The sequence below is a fragment of the Geotrypetes seraphini genome, chromosome 5 (genome assembly GCF_902459505.1).
Source record: "Geotrypetes seraphini chromosome 5, aGeoSer1.1, whole genome shotgun sequence".
Taxonomy (NCBI): Eukaryota; Metazoa; Chordata; class Amphibia; order Gymnophiona; family Dermophiidae; genus Geotrypetes; species Geotrypetes seraphini.
Window position 1 is genome coordinate 236,864,544 of NC_047088.1, and position 17,964 is coordinate 236,882,507.

Genomic DNA, 17,964 nt, shown 5'->3' on the forward strand with positions numbered 1-17,964 from the left:
GCTGGATAGTGGCTTTCTGCATCTCTCTGGCTAATCAAATAGGACAGGAAATCCCAACCTTGACCTCAAGCATGCCTTAAAGGTAAAGGGGATAGGACTTGATAGATCAAAGCGGTTTACATGGGACAATGAAGTGTTAAGTGACTTGCCCAGAGTCACAAGGAGCTGCTGTGGGAACTGATCTCACAACCTCAGGGTGCTGAGGCAGCTGCCCTAACCACTAGGCCACTCCACCTAACCCAAGACAGTTTTTCTGACCCGCAATGTTTTTCCTATGGCCTATAGAGCAAGGTTTTTATTTTTGCCCATGCACTCCATCCTGCTTCTCTTTTCTGCTGCTCTGGGATTTCAGTCAACAGATTGTGGGCAGTTCTTCCTCAGTTTCCATGGGCCTTCCCTCTCTATTTTACTACTGTACAGCATTCCCCCCCCCTCCCCTACTTCTGCTGGTAAAGTAGCAACAACTCAAGGAATAAGGCGAGTGTACCTCAAAGCCTGGCCCTGCTGAACCTGCTAAAAGTGAATGCACCCAGCCGATACTCATGACTGCAGCTCAGCCCAGACATTGTGACACTGTAAAAGCAAAAAGAGTTCTCATGGGATAAAAGAAAAGAATAAAGGATAAATTCCAAAAGAAAAAACTCCACTATTAATAGATAGGGACAGTGAGCTAGATAATGTGATCACCTGTCACAGGCTGAACATTGCAAATATCCACAACCCACTGGTGCCTTGACCTGTTGTGATCAGATACAACTGTGACTCTCAATTCCTGGATCATATGGCTTGTGATTTTTTTGCTTCAAATCAGCATCGGTCCGACTCGTAGTCCGAAACAAGTTTGTAGAGCGAACCTGTGAGCCAAAGTTCTTCTCATTTATTCCAGCTGCACTTCTAAGCCGAGGCAGGCAGGCACCACATTGCACAGTGAGTAAAGCAATTATAGCCTATGGGGTGGGTTTGGGGACTATTACAGCCTATGTATGGATCTGAAAAAGTAAATTTTGAGATTTTCTGGGGCCAGAACTAGGATCCCCACCTCCAAAACCCCTCTCCCTGTAATTATTGAACTTCAGGGGAGCACCTACGAGCTGTATTTGGCACAAATTCATTGGTGATGGCCATCATGGGTTGAAAATTATCTTTTTTTCTAAAGCCTCTATCTGCCTCAAACCCCCTCAATTTTATTTTATTTTTTTAATTTATAGGCCCTTCAGGCCTTTCTATCCCTATATCATGCCAGGTTTGTGCTGGTCGGCCGAGGAGTGTCCGTGTTCCATGTGCTATGAGGCATGTTGGGGAGGGGCAGAAGCCTTGGGCTCAGCCTCCTCCGAGTCCTCCAGGGCTAGATATCTGGAGACTCGATCCGAAGGGAAGAGACCCTTTCCAGATATGTGAACTAATTGCAGTTGTGTGAACACTGTGGAGCTCAGGAGGACCTGCAAGGAGTCCTGGAGACCCCCAGTGTAAGGCTTCACTCTAGATTATGTGAGCCTGATGTGGAATGACTATTTAAACTGCCGGGGGTTAGGCACGACAGTGGTAGTGATGCCGGAGAACAGTCCTCAGCATGTGCCATGTTCAGGCGAGGACCCAGAACTAGACTAGGAGGCAAGCAACGAAGCTAGTTAAAGGTATGGAGAACTTGAACTACAAAGAACGACTTAAAAAACTGGGACTATTCTCTCTTGAGAAGAGGAGACTGCGAGGGGATCTGATTGAGACTTTTAAAATAATAAAAGGAATCGACAAGATAGAGCAGGATAAAAAGTTATTTATGATGTCAAATGTGACCAGGACAAGAGGTCATGGACTGAAGCTGAGAGGGGACAAGCCCAGGACAAATGGCAGGAAGTTCTGCTTCTGTGCAGCGAGTAGTGGACACCTGGAATGCTCTCCTGGTGGAGGTTGCTGCGGAACCCACCGTTCTAGGTTTTAAGGGCAAGTTAGACGCACATCTCCTCGAAAGATGCATAGTATGATACGGGTGACTAAGTTTCGCAAGGTTACACCTGGCTGGGCCTCCGCGTGAGCGGATCGCCGGACTTGATGGACCTAAGGTCTGATCCGGAGATGGCAGTTCTTATGTTCCAAGTTTCAAGTATATTAAAAGATTTTTTTAAACCACTTAATCAGGTTTCTAAGCGGTGTACAATATAAAATTACATAAAAACATATTAAAACTGGAGATACTGGATAAAATCCAAGTGTCATAATAAAGCACTGATAAGACGTATAGACCTACTTCAATGGGAAAGTGGGGAGGAACTACAATCGTTAAAGAAAAGTGCAGCAAAAAAGGGAAAATACAATAGGTTAGGGTAAAAAGTAATAATTTTGATTTAATTTTTTGTCCTTAAGAGGACAGTTGCTGTGCAAAAGCATCCTGGATCATGAATGTTTTTAGTTTTGCTTTAAATTGTTTTATATCGGATTCACTGCGCAAATGATTAGGCAGCGAATTCCAGAGATTAGGGGCAGTGACGGCAAAATTATTGGAGTGCAACGTATTAATCAATTTTAAAGAAGGTATAACGAGAAGATTCTGAGATGTTGAACGAAGAGATTTTAAAGTATTATAGGGAATTAAAAGTCTGTTAATGAACTCTGGTTGGTTGTTTAATTTTGTTGTAAATGTTGAAAGTAGAATTTTATAACCGATTCTATTTTCAACTGGTAACCAATGTGCACTAATCAGAAGGGGTGAGATGTGATCATATTTCTTTGCGCCGCAAATGATCTTAATAGCTGTGTTTTGTACAATCTGAACTAAACTAAACTAAACTAAATCTTGGGTTTATATACCGCATCATCTCCACAAGTGGAGCTCGACACGGTTTACATGGTTTGGGTATGAACGGAACTCCAATGGAATTATAAAGTAATCAGAAGAGAGTTAGGTGTAAGAGTACCAGGAAGGGGACGGGGTTACATTTTGGAGAAGAGCCAGGTCTTCAGATGCTTACGGAATAGTGGAAGGGAGCTCAAGTTGCGGAGAGGGGAAGAGAGACTATTCCAGAGCTGAGCGATTCTGAAGTGGAGGGAGGACCCAAGTTTACCAACGAGGGGGATGCCTTTTAAGGAGGGGTAGGATAATTTTAGTGTTTGTGTGGATCTAGTGGAAATTGGATTTGAAGAATTCCAGGATAGAGGAATGAGAGGAGGAAGGATGCCGTGGAGGATCTTGAAGGTTAGGCAGGCGCATTTAAAGTGGACCCTGGAGATTACAGGAAGCCAGTGGAGCTTGGACAGGAGCGGTGAGACATGGTCAAATTTACTTTTTGAGAAGATAAGCTTAGCCGCGGTGTTCTGGATTAGTTGGAGTCTATGGAGGCTTTTCTTTGTTAAGCTTAGGTAAATGGAATTGCAATAATCTAATCTGGAGAGGATGATGGATTGTACGAGGACGGCAAAGTGTTTTTGGAGGAAGCAGGACCTTACTTTCCTCAGCATGTGAAGGCTGCAGAAGCATTTTTTTATCAGGGAGTTGAGGTGGTCGTTGAAGGATAGTGAGGAGTCTATGGTGATGCCCAGAACTTTGCTGGAGAACTCCAACTGTAGAGAGGAGCCTGTGGGCAATGGGATGGAGGTGGGTAGTTGGTCAAGTTTAGGGCCGAGCCAAAGTAGTTTGGTTTTGGACTCATTCAGTTTCATTTGTACAGTGAGAGCCCAGGATTGGAGGTTGGTTATGCATGAGGAGATGTTTGCTGCGAGATTGGTGAGGTTCGCGTCGGTCTCGAGGAGGACCAGGATATCGTCGGCGTAAGTGTAAAGTGTTTCTAAGGGGGATAGGTGGAGGAGATTCAGGGAGGACATATAAATGTTGAAGAGGATGGGAGATAGGGGGGAACCTTGTGGGACTCCACATGTCGGTTTCCATGGGGAGGATGAGGTGCCGTTCTTGGTAACGGTGTAAGAGCGAGAACGTAAGAAGTTCGAGAACCAGTCAAGGACTGTGGAGCTGATGCCTATCTCGGAGAGTTGGAAGATTAGAATGTCGTGATGGACAACGTCAAAGGCTGCAGAGAGGTCGAATTGAAGGAGAACGGCAAATTTTTTGTGAGAGTGAAGTTGTTGAGTCTTCGAGATTAGGGAGGCCAGGAGGGATTCAGTACTGAAGTTGGGTCTGAAGCCGTATTGGTAGGGTAGGAGAATAGAGAATCTTTCCAGGTAGGATGAGAGTTGGGAGGAGACGATGGACTCAAGCAGTTTGGTTAGGAGAGGAATGTTTGCTATTGGGCGATAATTGGATGGAATGGAGGGATCTAGGTCAGCTTTTTTCAGGAGGGGGGTCAATGCAATGTGTCCCATTTCTGGGGAGAAGAGGCCTGATGATAGGGCGGAATTTATGAGTTTGGTGAGGGATGAGATGGCTTGTGCGGGCATTTTCTCAAATAGATAGGATGGGAATGGGTCCAAGGTGCAGTTACAGGATTTCAATTTCAGGCAGAGCTTGAGGACCTGCGATTCAGATACTTGCTCAAAGGCAGTCCAGGATCTGTTGACTGGGACAGGGGTGGAGACATGTAGAGTAGGATTGGGGGTGGCGGACACCAGAGAGTTGTAGGAGACTGTGGGAGGGAAGGAGCTTCTTAAGGAGGTGACCTTTCCATTGAAGAAGTTTGCTAGTAGATCGGCTGGTGGGGAGGAGGTAAATATAGAAGGGTTGTTAGGAGTTAAGGAGCGCCAGATATTGAACAGCATACTATTCTGGTTGTTCGATCTGGAGATCTTGTCGCCATAGTAGTTTTTTCTAGCTTTTTTGAGTATATTGTTGTAGGACTTAATGTTGAAGCCCTCTAATTTCCTTTTTTGTAATGCCCTTATACAGGGCGTTACAGTAGTCTATACAAGAAATTACTAGGGAGTGGATCAATGTGTTCAAGGAGGCTGGTTCAAGTAACTTTGCAAGGGAACGTATCATCCTGAGTCGATTGAAGCATTTCTGTGGCAGGAGATTCTGCTTCCAAGAACACACTTAGCAGGATTCCCTTTCAGAGGCAGATGCTATTTGGAAAGGTTCTGGTTAACCTGATGGCCAATGTTATGGACCGTCACCCTTGCCAGACAGCAGACCCCGAGTAGCTCAGGGTTCAGAACATAGGAAAATTTCAAGGCTCTCAAAGATTCTGTTCTTACATGGGAGGCCAAGTGATGCAGAGGTCCTTTAAGGGGTCAAGACAGTGGTTCAGCAGGGGCGGAAGGCAGCAGGCCTCTGGATCTTGCCCCTCTCCATCCTCCAAGAAAGCACAATGACACCTGGTCTTTATCTCCCTCCCAGACCTTTTTATAGATTCCCCAACCAACCGGCCAGAAAGAGCCCTCAGAGTCCGGGCAGCAGTGCAAAGGTTCCTAGATATTTGAGTTATTGAGCCAGTTCCAGACAAAGAATCGGGCTTGGGCAGATATTCCATATACTTCATAGTGCAAGCAAAACAAAACTGCAGATCTGTACAAGACGTAGGCAAATTTTATTAATGACAAAAAATAATATGCAAACCCTTTTACCAATTACCAATCAAGGGACCCGACACGGTCCGTGTTTCGGACACACCTTCGTCAGGGGTCCATGGTAAAAGTAGAGGGAGAAAACAAAAAAATCACAGAAATACTGTATAGTGGTAGCAAAACTTTGGCGACGTCACAATCCGTCACTGTAAAAAGCCTTTTGACGGCTTTTTACAGTGACGGATTGTGACGTCGCCAAAGTTTTGCTACCACTATACAGTATTTCTGTGATTTTTTTGTTTTCTCCCTCTACTTTTACCATGGACCCCTGACGAAGGTGTGTCCGAAACACGGACCGTGTCGGGTCCCTTGATTGGTAATTGATAAAAGGGTTTGCATATTATTTTTTGTCATTAATAAAATTTGCCTACGTCTTGTACAGATCTGCAGTTTTGTTTTGCTTGCTCTCGGTTGTTTTAGACTGCAGTTTAGGTTGGACCTTCTTTTGTTCTTTTGCTTCATATACTTCATAGTACCAAAGGAAGGCTCAGAAAACTGGAAGCCAATTCTGGACCTCAAGTCAGTCAATGCTGCACTGAAAGTGCCGCACTTCCATATGGAGACTGATCATTCAGTTTAGCGGCAGTGGCACCAGGGGAATTTCATGCCTTCCTCGATTTGATGGGAGCATATCTCCACATTCCCATTTTTCAGGCTCACAGGAGGTCCTTGTAGTTTCATGTGCTGAAGCAGCACTTCCAATTTTCTGTTCTTCCCTTTTGGACTAGCAATGGCGCTTCACATCTTTAGCAAGGTAACGGTAGTGATAGCGCACCTCTGCAAGGCAGGGATCTAGGTGTACCCATATTTAGATGAATGGCTAATCAGGGCAGCAAATTGGCAGTCTCGAGAGTGTTCCAACTCCTGCAGGATTTGGATGTATAGTCAACTTCAAGAAGTCTCACTTGGAACGATCCCAGTGCTTGGAGTATCTGGGAGTTCTGTTGGACACTGCCATAGGCTAGGTTTTTCTTCCACAGTCACACAGATAGAAGCTCAAAAAGCAGATATGGGACCTGCTGAGGCCAGCTCCTACTGTGTGGCATTATCTGCAGGTCTTGGAGTCGATGGCAGCAGCCACAGAGGTGGTACCTTGGGTGAGAGCACCCATGAGACCTCTTCAAGACTCTCTTCTATCTCACTGGTCTCCTCAGCCGAGCTCGCTTTAGCAGTTGCTTCCATGGACACCGGAAGAGAGGAAAAGCTTGGGGTGGTGGCTGCAGATAGCTCCCCTCTCAAAGGGCATGCCACTCTGCATTTACTCCTGGGAGATACTGATGACCAATGCCAGCCCTTACAGTTGAGGGGGTTATTGCAATGGACACCCAGTTCAGGGTCTATGATTCCTGGCTCAGCAAAAGTGGTCCATAGATCACCTGGAACTCAGAGCCATTCAGCCGGTGCTACAGGCCCTGGAGAAGTCTCTGGAAGGATCTTCTCAGACAATTTGACAGCGGTGGCCTACATCAGTCGACAAGGAGGCACTAGAAGTGCCTCATTACACCTAGAAGCCCATCTCCTCTTTCAGTGGGCAGAAGCTCATCTACAGGCTCTCTCAGCTGCACGTGTTCCAGGAGTGGAGAATGTTCAGGCTGATTTTCTCAGTCAGTAGACTCAGAAAGGTTGCTGTCCTCATAAGCATTTGATACCACTGTCTAGCAGTTGGAGCACAGCAGTAAACACAAAGGTGGATCGCTTTTATAGCCAAAGACATGAGCCCAGAAGTGCAGGGTTGGATGCGTTAGTCCAACCGTGGCTGAAGAAGGGACTCTTGTATTTCCCCCGTGGTCCATGCTAGGTTGAGTTATTTGCAGGATCACAATTGGCTCCGCAGACCTAGTTCATCTACAGAGAGACAAAGGCCTCAAATTGATGGTTCAGGCAGATCTCCTTAGGGTCTGGTTCCCATCAAGAATTCAGAATACTCTGGGCTTATGACATGGCTCTTCAGCGAGCTGCCCTAGTAAAGAAGGGGTACTTGGAGGTGGTTGTTTCCTACTTAGAGCCCAAAAGCCCTCAAAGGTGGTGGCCTATGCTAAGGGCTGGAAGACTTTCCGGCACTGGAGTGCTATGGTCAGTGCAGAGCCCTTAGAAGCCCCGATTTCAGTGGTCCTGAAATTTTTGCAAGAAGGACTTGAGAAGAGTTTGTCAGTTAGATTGCTGATACTGCAGAGAGCGGGCCTTTCATGTTTCCGAACTTGAGGGGTGGGGATGGGTAGTGTCTCTGGCCTCTCATTCAGATTTTGACAGATTCCTTAATAAGGCTCTCAGGTTTTGCCCTCTAGTGCATCTACCATTCCCATCCTGGAATTTTAATACCATCTTGCGACGTCTCTATAGAGTTGCAAATGAGCCCTTTACAGGAGGCTTCCCTTCTAGATCTTATGGTTAAGACGGTGTTCCTGGTAGTGATCTCGAGAAATCTGACTGGCTACTAATAGCTTATCAAATAACCTACAAGATTTGTCTATTAACCTTCAAATCAATTCTCCATAAAACCCCAACCTTTACTGAGTGAGTTTTAATACTTTATACTCCTGTTCGATCACTTAGATTTGATAACCAACACTTGCTGGTAATCCCTTCGTTGAAATCCATTAATACCCTTAGGCAATACATTTTCTCTGTCGTTGCTCCACAACTGTGGAATTCTCTCCCTATATATATATATATATATGTCTATAAGACATTCTTCCTATATATATATATATATATATATATATATATATATATATATATATATATATAGGAAGAATGTCTTATAGACAGATTCATAAGCAAATTGAAATGCTTTCTTTTTAAAGATGCTTTTAATTAATAATTTTTCTTTCGGAATTTTATTACTATTTTAATTTTTACAAGACCTACACATGGTCTTTTCCCCCTATTCGTCTCCTTTACTGTCAAATATTGTAGTTCCTCCCCCATTTTCCTTTTGGATCTGTTTAGTTTTCTTGTCTGACTTATGTTAATAATGTCATCTCCCCATACTGAGAAATGTACTCTATGTTTTTAGATTTGTTCATCGCTTTGTATTACAATTAAGCGATCCATCAAATTTTATTAAAACTTGAAACTTGATTACATCAGTGAGGCAGGTCTGAGTTACAGAAGCTCTCTTGCAGGGAGCCATTTCTAAAGATTACAGACGTAGGGCTTTCCTTGCGCACGTCTGTAATCTCTGCCTTCCATGTCAATCATGAAATTCATTTGCCTGCCTTTCAACCTAGGGGGTGAAAGAAAAAGGACAAAATATTCCATTTGCTAGACATGAAGAGAGTGCTTCTTCATTACCTCGAACTTACCAATGAGTTTCAGATCTTTGATCACCTTTTTGTTTTGGCCTGTCAGGCTACGAAAGGAAGGTCTGTGTTTAAAGCCTCAATCTCCAGAAGGATTAAAATGACAATTTCCTCCGCATATGTGAACTGTGGTAAGCAACTGCTAATCACGTTGAAAGCACACTTCACCAGAGAGGTGGCTACCTCAAGGATGGAGGCTCGGGCGGTCTCTCATGTGTTGATTAGTAGAGCAGCTACATGGTCTTCTCGTCATACCTTATCCAGGTTCTATAGAGTGGATGTAGCAGCCAGAGAGGACACCGCCTTCGGGTTCTCTGTGTTAAAGGCAGGCTCAGTAGTCCTGCCCTAGTCTCAGGGGACTGGTTTGGTACATCCCTAGCGCTCAGGACTACTAGATATGTTGCACTGAAATGACAGATTAGGTTCTTACCTTAATAATCTCCTGTATTGCAGATGTGTCTGGTAGTCCTGAAGCCACGCCCTGTAAGTGGGCTTCGCCTGCCTTCTGTCTTAATATCAGACTGTGTCTGAATTTGGAGAATTCTTTGTCTCTCAGCTAAGCTGAGTTGCAAAAAAAAAAAAAAAAGAGAGAAATGAGATCTGAGTTTCTGCCTGATAGAAGGACACGCAAGTAGCTATGAGCTTCATAAATCTTAATGCTGGTTGCACATAGTTTTTATTTCAGTTTTAATGCTGTTAATTGTTATAATTATTACAGAGCAGAACAGAAGTGTAGTGTCGGGGAATTCCCCGTTTTTCTCCTTATGGTCATAGCTTTCATTGCAGCGATGCTTGACTGCTTTAGTATAAACTGAGGGGGAAGGAGCAGCTGGCTGGGAAGGAGGCAGAGTTGAAAAGATGACTGACAGCATTCTGCAATCAACTTGCGAGTTCAGACAGATAACACTAGTGTTCAGGACTACTACACACATCTACAAGAAAGAAGATTATCGAGGTAAGAACCTAATCTTTCTTTACATCTTTCCAAACAATCCTAGGTAGTACACAAAACCAGACAAATTAAGTGTAAGGGAAATAACATGCTGCCAAAAATAGATGCCATTTCATTTGCCTATTTATTTATTTATTTCCAATTTGATATACCGCCTCAACTGCCCACAAAAATCATTCCCCCCCCCCCCCAAGTGAATATTACCAAACAAGGAGAAAGAGAAATGCTTTGCCTGTAGCAATGATGGAAGAAAACATACCTCAGATCCCATCAAATCCTTAGTCCCAAATTCAATCCCAGAGAGACTCCATTACATGTTTCCAGGATCAGAAAACGAAGATGGGCACACAAATCTCCTCAGGTAGAGTTTCTGAAAAGAGAACAGAGAGAAAAAAAAAAACCAGCACGAGGGAAAATTTAATAAACTGCAGCATCATCCCACAACATACATATCCCAAACAATTGGCTTTCCACCTCTCTAACCGACGAATGACCGCTGGTGAACTCTCATGTAGAGCAGAGGAGGATACTGTCCCTAAATGAAATGAATTGATGATGCAGGGTCCAAGCCAAGATAAGCAAACCTTTTTTTTTGTTGTTGTTGTTTAAGAACAAATCAACCAAATATGGAAACTTCTAGAAATGTCCAAATAAATATAAACGCCAGATAATGAGGACAAAACTATATTAAATGAATTTTTCCGCTAGACCTCACACCCAAGGTACCACTTTATATTTCCATTCATACCCTTACTGGGGTGGTGTTTTCATCATTGGTCTTAGCAAGTAGCATGTGTAACCAAAAATTTTTTTATGTAAATTAATTTTCTCTTCCGGCTCTGCATAAATTATAAAGTGTGTAGAGTGCTATAAAGTGCTATAGAGTGCTGTAAAGGAAAGCCTACCTACTGACCTTATAATCAAGTGCTCATTGCATTGGGCATGTACTTAAAGTGGTAGACACCTGCAAACACATCCACATCCCCCTCCTCAACCAATTTGTCTTTCTAGCCCATGATTGCAACAGCATTTCATAAGACTGTCCCACTGACTTAGCAAAAATGATAAAGCTTCACCACATGGCGCTCCAAAGGACCTCTTTCCTGAAGGAAACCAGTGGCCCAGAGGAAAATGTGCCAGCTGTAAATCCAAAACCCCAAAAACAAAACAAACCACTAACACTGGCACTACACACATGATTATGATTATTGAGAGTTTCTATACCGCTACTAATGACTGGGGAGTCAATTCAGAGCGGTCTATATGAGCATCTGCAAAGGCACTACACTATATGAGCTTCTATAAAGGTGATACGATACATTAGCTTCTGTAGAGATGTTACCATAAGGAGTTGTGAGGTGTTATAATGCATGACCTCTATACTGAAATACCCAGGTGTTAGAGAATTATTAATACTGGCATGGTGGGAGGGTTCTTGAGTGGGCAGGTGGGAGTGCTGCAAGGTTATGCATGACAGAGGAGTGCTGGCAGCGGGCAGATTCTTGAGTGAGCAGGTTCTTGAATGGGCAGGTTCTTGAGTGGGCAGGTGGGAGTGCTGCAAGGTTATGCATGACAGAGGAGTACACCAGGGAGGGAGGGTTCTTGAGTGGGCAGACTTGGGCCGCCGGCCCTCTTCTGCCGTCATACTCTATGTTTCTATGGTTATACCAAGAATTCATCATCCTACTTATATGCACATGTTTATACCAAATCAGTTGTCCTGTGTGTACACATGTCATATTAGGTTTACTATTGCTGCTAAATACCCTATACACATTTACATATCTCTTAGGAGGTTGGCCATTTCAACTAAATGAACTACCTCTTAAGGAGGTTGGCCATTTCAACTACATATTATCTATTTACATGCATCCCTTAAAGATCTGGTTTCCTTTCTCTATCAACTTCATAGTTTCAGTTGAAGTAGTCTGAGAAAAGGATAGTCTTTATTCCTTTCTTGAATTTTTCAGTGTTCTTTTCTAACTTTAATTCCTTTGGTAGGGAAATTCCACCATGCCGGTGCCATTACTGAGAACATTCTTGTCATGGTGCTTTTGTATTTGATGTCTTTGAAGGAAGGTATTTGTAGTAAGGACTCTTGGCTCGAGCGCAGAGCATGCCGGGGCGTATGGTTATTTAGTCTGGCCACTAGGTATTGCGGTTCCGAGAGATGGACAGTTTTGTGCATCAGCAATAGGATTTTGAATTTCACCCTGCTTTTAGCCACTGTAACTCCTTCAGTAGCGGGGTGGCACTCGTCTGTCTTGTTTTACTTAGTAGAAACCTAGCTGCGGCGTTTTGTACTGTTTGGATCTGTCTGATGATGTATTTTGGTAAACCCAGGAAGATTGCATTGCAGTAGTCAAAGATTGTGAGTACCAGGGATATTACTACATTGGACATTGCTTGGTGGGAGAGGTAGGGTTTCAGTCCCCTTACCCAGTAGTTTGCCATAAGCGTTTTTTTTTTTTTAACCATCCATTGGATCTACGTTGTCATGTCTAGCAATGCAAACAACCATCCCAGTATCTTAAACAAAACCTCATGTTTCTGGAAAAACTGCATTGCATGTCTGCCTCTATGGACCAAAACACATTCAACTGCAAAAAGCACAACTCTAAAAAATAAATAAATAAATAAACTGCAATACACTAAATAAACAAGGGAAGGTAAGTGACATGAATAGACCTCGCTACAAAAATGCTCACAACTAACTGTACCAAATCTGCATAAACCAAGAGACCGCTTACCAAAGTTGCTTCCACAAATCACTCTACCCTGCACCTCAGTCTCCCAGCACTCCAATCTGCCATCAAATGTCCTGCCTGCCCAAATTGCTCTCACAGTGCCAACAGCCCCTCAGTCCCAGCCCTAGCAATCTATCCAATTCCCTATTTTTCTACCTGCCTATATTGCTGCCATTATTATCCCTGCCCATCTTCCCCCTTTCCCCACTCCCATCCTTTAGAATTTAAATGGCCTCAGAAACAGGCTCCAATGCTTTATGCTCTCGGTCAGAGCTTCTGCGGGCATTCTTTATAGCAAACGTCTTTTTGTTTTGGCCTGTCAGGCAAAGCAAGGAAGGTCTGAGGGCTTCTGAGGGCGTTCTTTATAGCAAACGTCTTTTTTTCCGATTTAAGTTGTTTGAAACGGTCATGCTATTTTGAGCTAATTTTAAATGAAAAGCCTTACTTTCAAGTTGAACCAGATGGAAAGTTTTCCTATTTAATTTATTTATTGAAAAATATTTATAGCTGGCACCATCCACAGTTCTGGGTGCAAATTATACACACACAAAAAAAAAGAATTTTAAAAAACACACGCGTTATGGACAAAATAGAAATTACAAACAGTGCCAAAAATGTAAGCTGTATAAATGATACAAGATAAAGAGTATAACTTGGACACTAGAACTTTTCTAGACCGATAAATGCATTCTGAATCCCTTCTAGAAGCACAGCCCAAAAAGGGGCTTACCTGTGAGCATGCTTGGTATTCTGTATATGCTTTATTTTGTTTTATTATAGTAGTTTTTCTAATCTCATCTTATTAATTTTGCTTATTTTTCCCTTTCTCAGAGTAAAAGTAATCCTTCCAACGTATCCAGCACAGAAGACAATTCACTCAGTTTAAGTGAAAACATGGTATTTTCAGAATTCTGTTCAATTAATGAAGACCCTATCATGTGGACCAAGGGTGAAATCCTTGGAAAGGGAGCGTATGGTACTGTAAGTCTTTCCTTTACAATGAATTTTGAGACTAAGCTACATAGTGACTTTTTTTAAAAAAATCTCTAGTGTCTAATAGGAATTGTGTTTCTTGTTTAATTTTTGAAATGCTGATTTGTTTATAGGTTTACTGTGGTCTGACCAGCCAGGGAAAATTAATAGCTGCAAAACAGGTCAATCTGGATACTTCTGATCAAGCCTCTACAGAAAAGGAATACAAGAAGCTTCAAGAAGAAGTAGACTTACTTAAAACACTGAAACATGTTAACATAGTTGGCTATTTAGGGACTTGTTTACAAGATAACATTGTCAGCATTTTTATGGAGTTTGTACCTGGAGGCTCGATTGCTAGTATTATAAAACGGTTTGGGCCACTACCAGAAATAGTGTTTTCTAAATATACTAAACAAATTCTACAAGGTATTGCCTATCTGCATGCAAACAGAGTCATACACAGAGATATCAAAGGAAATAACGTTATGCTTATGCCCACTGGTGTAATAAAACTGATCGACTTTGGGTGTGCAAAACGTTTAGCATGTGTAAGCATGAGCGGCACGCATAGTGAAATGCTGAAATCTATGCATGGGACTCCATACTGGATGGCACCAGAAGTGATAACTGAATCTGGATATGGAAGAAAATCGGACATCTGGAGTACAGGCTGCACTGTATTTGAAATGGCAACAGGAAAACCACCTTTAGCTCACATGGACCGGATAGCAGCAATGTTCTATATTGGAGCACAAAGAGGATTTATGCCTTCTTTACCTGACCATTTCTCCAGAAAAGCAAGGGAATTTGTGAATGTGTGTTTAACCAGGTACGTTTCTTGGGTGTATGAAATAAAGAAAAAAGTGGAGAAAGACCTCAGTTGTGCTTCATGGGTCTAAAAAAAAAAAATCCCCTCCATTTTGAAACATAGATTTAAGAAGTGGTGTGCTAAACTTAATGGGCACATTGAAAGAAAAGTGAAACCCCTGATGCAGCCTTGTTGGCGAAACGGGGATTCCTTGTGGGGTACTAGCTGCGAAGAAACCGGAGAGGAAGAGAGATCAATGCTAGTGGCCTGTTTGTTGATAAGGCAGCACTGGAGCCCTGACGAACCGGCAGCGCAGCTGTTTTTTCCATTTCAGCTTTCATCTTTCCAGTCACGGCTTCACTGCAGTATTTTGAACTTTGTTTAAAGTGGGGGGAAATTGTAGCCCAGATACAAATACTGATCATTTTTACAAAAGGAGTATGAATGAATAAATGAACTATATGTTGTTGGAGAGAACCAATATGTAAAAAAAAGACTTGAGTAGAGGTTTTTTTGGTTTTTTTTTATACCCATGGAGCACAACCGAGGTCTTTTCCTCCACTTTTTTAATTTTTATCTCTCTCCTCTTTTTCTGAGTGTCTCACATAGCCACCTCCTTTTAGATGCCTCGATACCACACAGTAATAGTCTACTGGCACCTGGGTGCACAGATTCCATTATAGAATCCTAGGGTAACCAGTATTGGGGTACCTAAAATCTAGGTACCCACGGTTATAGCAGGCACCTAAATGCAGCAAAGGTGTGCCTAACTTCCAGGATGCCGCCGTTGCATTTAGCATTATGCCACTTAAGCATGCCTTTATTACAGAATAGCACTTAAACTGTTTTGGTGCGACTTATGAAAATGTACACTTATCCGCTAGCGTGCAGGTATTCTGTACATTCACATGCACAAGTGGCATAGCAACTCAAAGCATTGAAATAAAACCCACTTTCATTTCCAGTTTATCTGCACATAGAAATTGGAAACATAAACATTTTTATTATGTGCTTTTAAGTGTAGTAACCGAGTCACAATTTGAATTACAAATTGGTTAAGTCAAATGTCTCCTATGATGAATTATAACACAAAAGGAAAAACCAAATTTTCATAGCAGAAGATATTACATTTATATTCCCCCTCTTTTACTAAGGTGCGCTAACCGATTAGCTAAACACTAATGAATCCATAGACCAACATGCACGCATTGGCGTTTAGCGTGCACTACTCAGTTAGCGCACCTTGGTAAAAGAGGGACATTGTATTATTTCTCTCTAGAATTCTGAGAACCTTGGTGATTAGGCCTTAACAATTCTAAGCTACCTACATGGCAAGCTCTAATCAAAGGACAACTGCTTGCTTTACTTTATGAAGTTATTTTCTAATTAAACATCATCCATCACAGATTAAAAACCACCCTTTCTGTAAAAAAGATTCTAAGGAAATGTTTTGGTTGGGTTTTTTTTGTTTTTTTTACAGAAAGGGTGATAGATGCGTAGAACAGTCTCCCAGCGGAGGTAGTGGAGACAAGAGACTGTGTCTGAATTCAAGAAAACATGGGATAGGCACGTTGGTGTCAAACTGAGGCCCATGGGCCAAATCTGGCCCGCAATATCCGCTATAATAAAACCCTTAGCACGCATGCGCAGTTCAAACTCCGTGCATCCGTGCTACGCATGCGCAGTGCCTGCCTCAGCTGATTTCCTGCCTTCTGCCCCGATCTCTGACACCGGCTGACTTCCTGCCTTCTGACTACGCTGCCTTCTGACTACGCTGCTCTTCTTCTCACCTCCGGACCAGCAGCCACGGTTTCATCAAGCAGCTGCGGGGCATTTGCTAGGCCAGCCCACTTCGATAATGCAAGGCGGGCCGGCCTAGCAAATGCCCAGAGGCTGCCCGGGCTAGCGGATGCTGGACAGGGGGAGCAAGGAAGGGAGAAGGGGTACCACTGGACCGGGGGGGGCGGGGGTGAGGTAAAAGGAAGGGAGAAGGGCTACTGCTGGACAGGGGGAGCAGGGAAGGGGTGCTGCTGGACAGGGGGGAGGTAAAAGGAAGGGAGAAGGGCTACTGCTGGACAGGGGGAACAGGAAGCAGAGAAAGAAAGAAAGAAAGACAGACCTCAGCGCCCCATTGTGTTAAAAGTGTACACATCTGTTCTAGTACCCGTTAATGTAATGGGCTTAAAAACTAGTAAATATTTGGCCCTCGAGAAAATACCAAATGTCTATTAGAGCTGGCCCACTGGTAGACAGTTTTTTTACCCAATCAGCTCACGCCCCCATTAGGCACATCATCACATTTGAAGTCTTTACAAGTTCCCGCGGCATTGTCTGGCTCTCTTCAGTCTCACACTGTGTCACAGTAGCACTGGACTCTTCTGCAATTTTTTTTGGTAAGTATTGATTTTTTCATCATTTTTCTTCCTTTTCAATCCCTTGTTGTATATAGTCTTTTGATCACATTCTAATTTTGGCGTTTTGTTTTCTGGTCCTCATTCTTTTCCGGTGCTAGTGTTTTTCCATATTCCTATTCGTTTTCTCTGCTTCACGTAATAGATTTTATTATGATTATATTTTTACACTTTTTCAAATATATGTTGCTAATTCACATGGTATTTTATTTTATCCCTTTTTGGTTTTAATCCCTTTGTAGTTTTTCTGTTTTAAGTTTGGCTCAGCTATTTTACATCAATCATGGGCTAGTTGTACCTTGCGCCATTGTTTTTCACACATATTGTTTAAAAATATATTGGGGTCCTTTTACTAAGGCGTGCTAGCCATTTTAGTGCGCACTAAATGCTAACGCATCCATAGACTATAATAGATGCATTAGCAAACCTTAGTAAAAGGACCCCATTGTTTTTAAAACATATCGTCTATAGTTTACTTTTGGAGTTGAACAATTATTATTTGGTTTATCTTATTATTTTTTATTAAAAGTTTGCTTTTATTATATATCACGATTTGTTGCACATTGCTGATGCCCAGGTTCTCAACGTGTCTTTCCCACATGTACAATTTCCTTTTTTGTCCCCTACCTCTCTTTCCCTCTCACCAATATTGAGCGTGGCCTACATTCATCACCTATGCCCTATTCATCGTTATATCTGATGAGGAGGAAAAACTTCCTTAATGGCAGACATGTTTTCAATAAATATCAAGGTTGGCCCGCAACTTTGTCCAATTTTGGCCCACTGTGTATTTAGAACATAAGAATTGCCCAGCAGTCTGCTCACACGGTGGCCCTTTGGTCAAAGACCAGTGCTCTGAGAATAGCCCTACCTGCGTACAATCCGGTTCAGCAGGTACTTGTCGAACTTGTTCTTTACTCTCTGGAGGATGTCTTCCCCTATGACAGACTCCGGAAGAGTGTTCCAGTTTTCTACCACTCTCTGGGTGAAGAAGAACTTCCTTACATTCATACGGAATCTATCCCCTGTCAATTGTAGAGAGTGCCCTCTCGTTCTCCCTACCTTGGAGAGAGTAAACAACCTGTCCTTGGAGAGAGTAAACAATCTATCCTTGGAGAGAGTAAACAACCCTTCAGTACCTTGAATGTTTCAATCATGTCCCCTCTCAATCTCCTCTGTTTGAGGGAGAAGAGGCTGAGTTTCTTTAATCTTTCTCTGTACAGCAACTCCTCCATCCCCTTAACCATCTTAGTCGCTCTTC

The 17,964-nt window shown here is 42.8% G+C and overlaps 1 protein-coding gene and 1 long non-coding RNA gene across 5 annotated transcripts in view; one reads left to right on the forward strand and one right to left on the reverse strand.

Annotated features, from left to right (window-relative positions):
- LOC117360715 overlaps positions 1-17,905 on the reverse strand; it is a 49,679-nt gene extending 31,774 nt beyond the window's left edge. Inside the window, exons 1-3 of one of the 2 annotated variants that reach the window (XR_004539494.1) lie at positions 17,843-17,905; positions 10,022-10,132; positions 9,241-9,371 (exon numbers count right to left, since the gene is read on the reverse strand). This is a non-coding gene — a long non-coding RNA (uncharacterized LOC117360715). Of the gene's footprint in view, positions 1-9,240; positions 9,372-10,021; positions 10,133-17,574 lie in introns of both variants that reach the window. The other variant, XR_004539495.1, reaches the window with a different exon arrangement.
- MAP3K19 (mitogen-activated protein kinase kinase kinase 19) overlaps positions 1-17,964 on the forward strand; it is a 62,122-nt gene that overhangs the window by 41,224 nt on the left and 2,934 nt on the right. For 2 of the 3 annotated variants that reach the window (XM_033944956.1, XM_033944958.1), the window contains 2 exons: positions 13,341-13,490; positions 13,616-14,313. In XM_033944956.1, coding sequence (XP_033800847.1) covers positions 13,341-13,490; positions 13,616-14,313 — 848 coding nt within the window. Of the gene's footprint in view, positions 1-13,340; positions 13,491-13,615; positions 14,314-17,964 lie in introns of those variants that run through there. The other variant, XM_033944959.1, reaches the window with a different exon arrangement.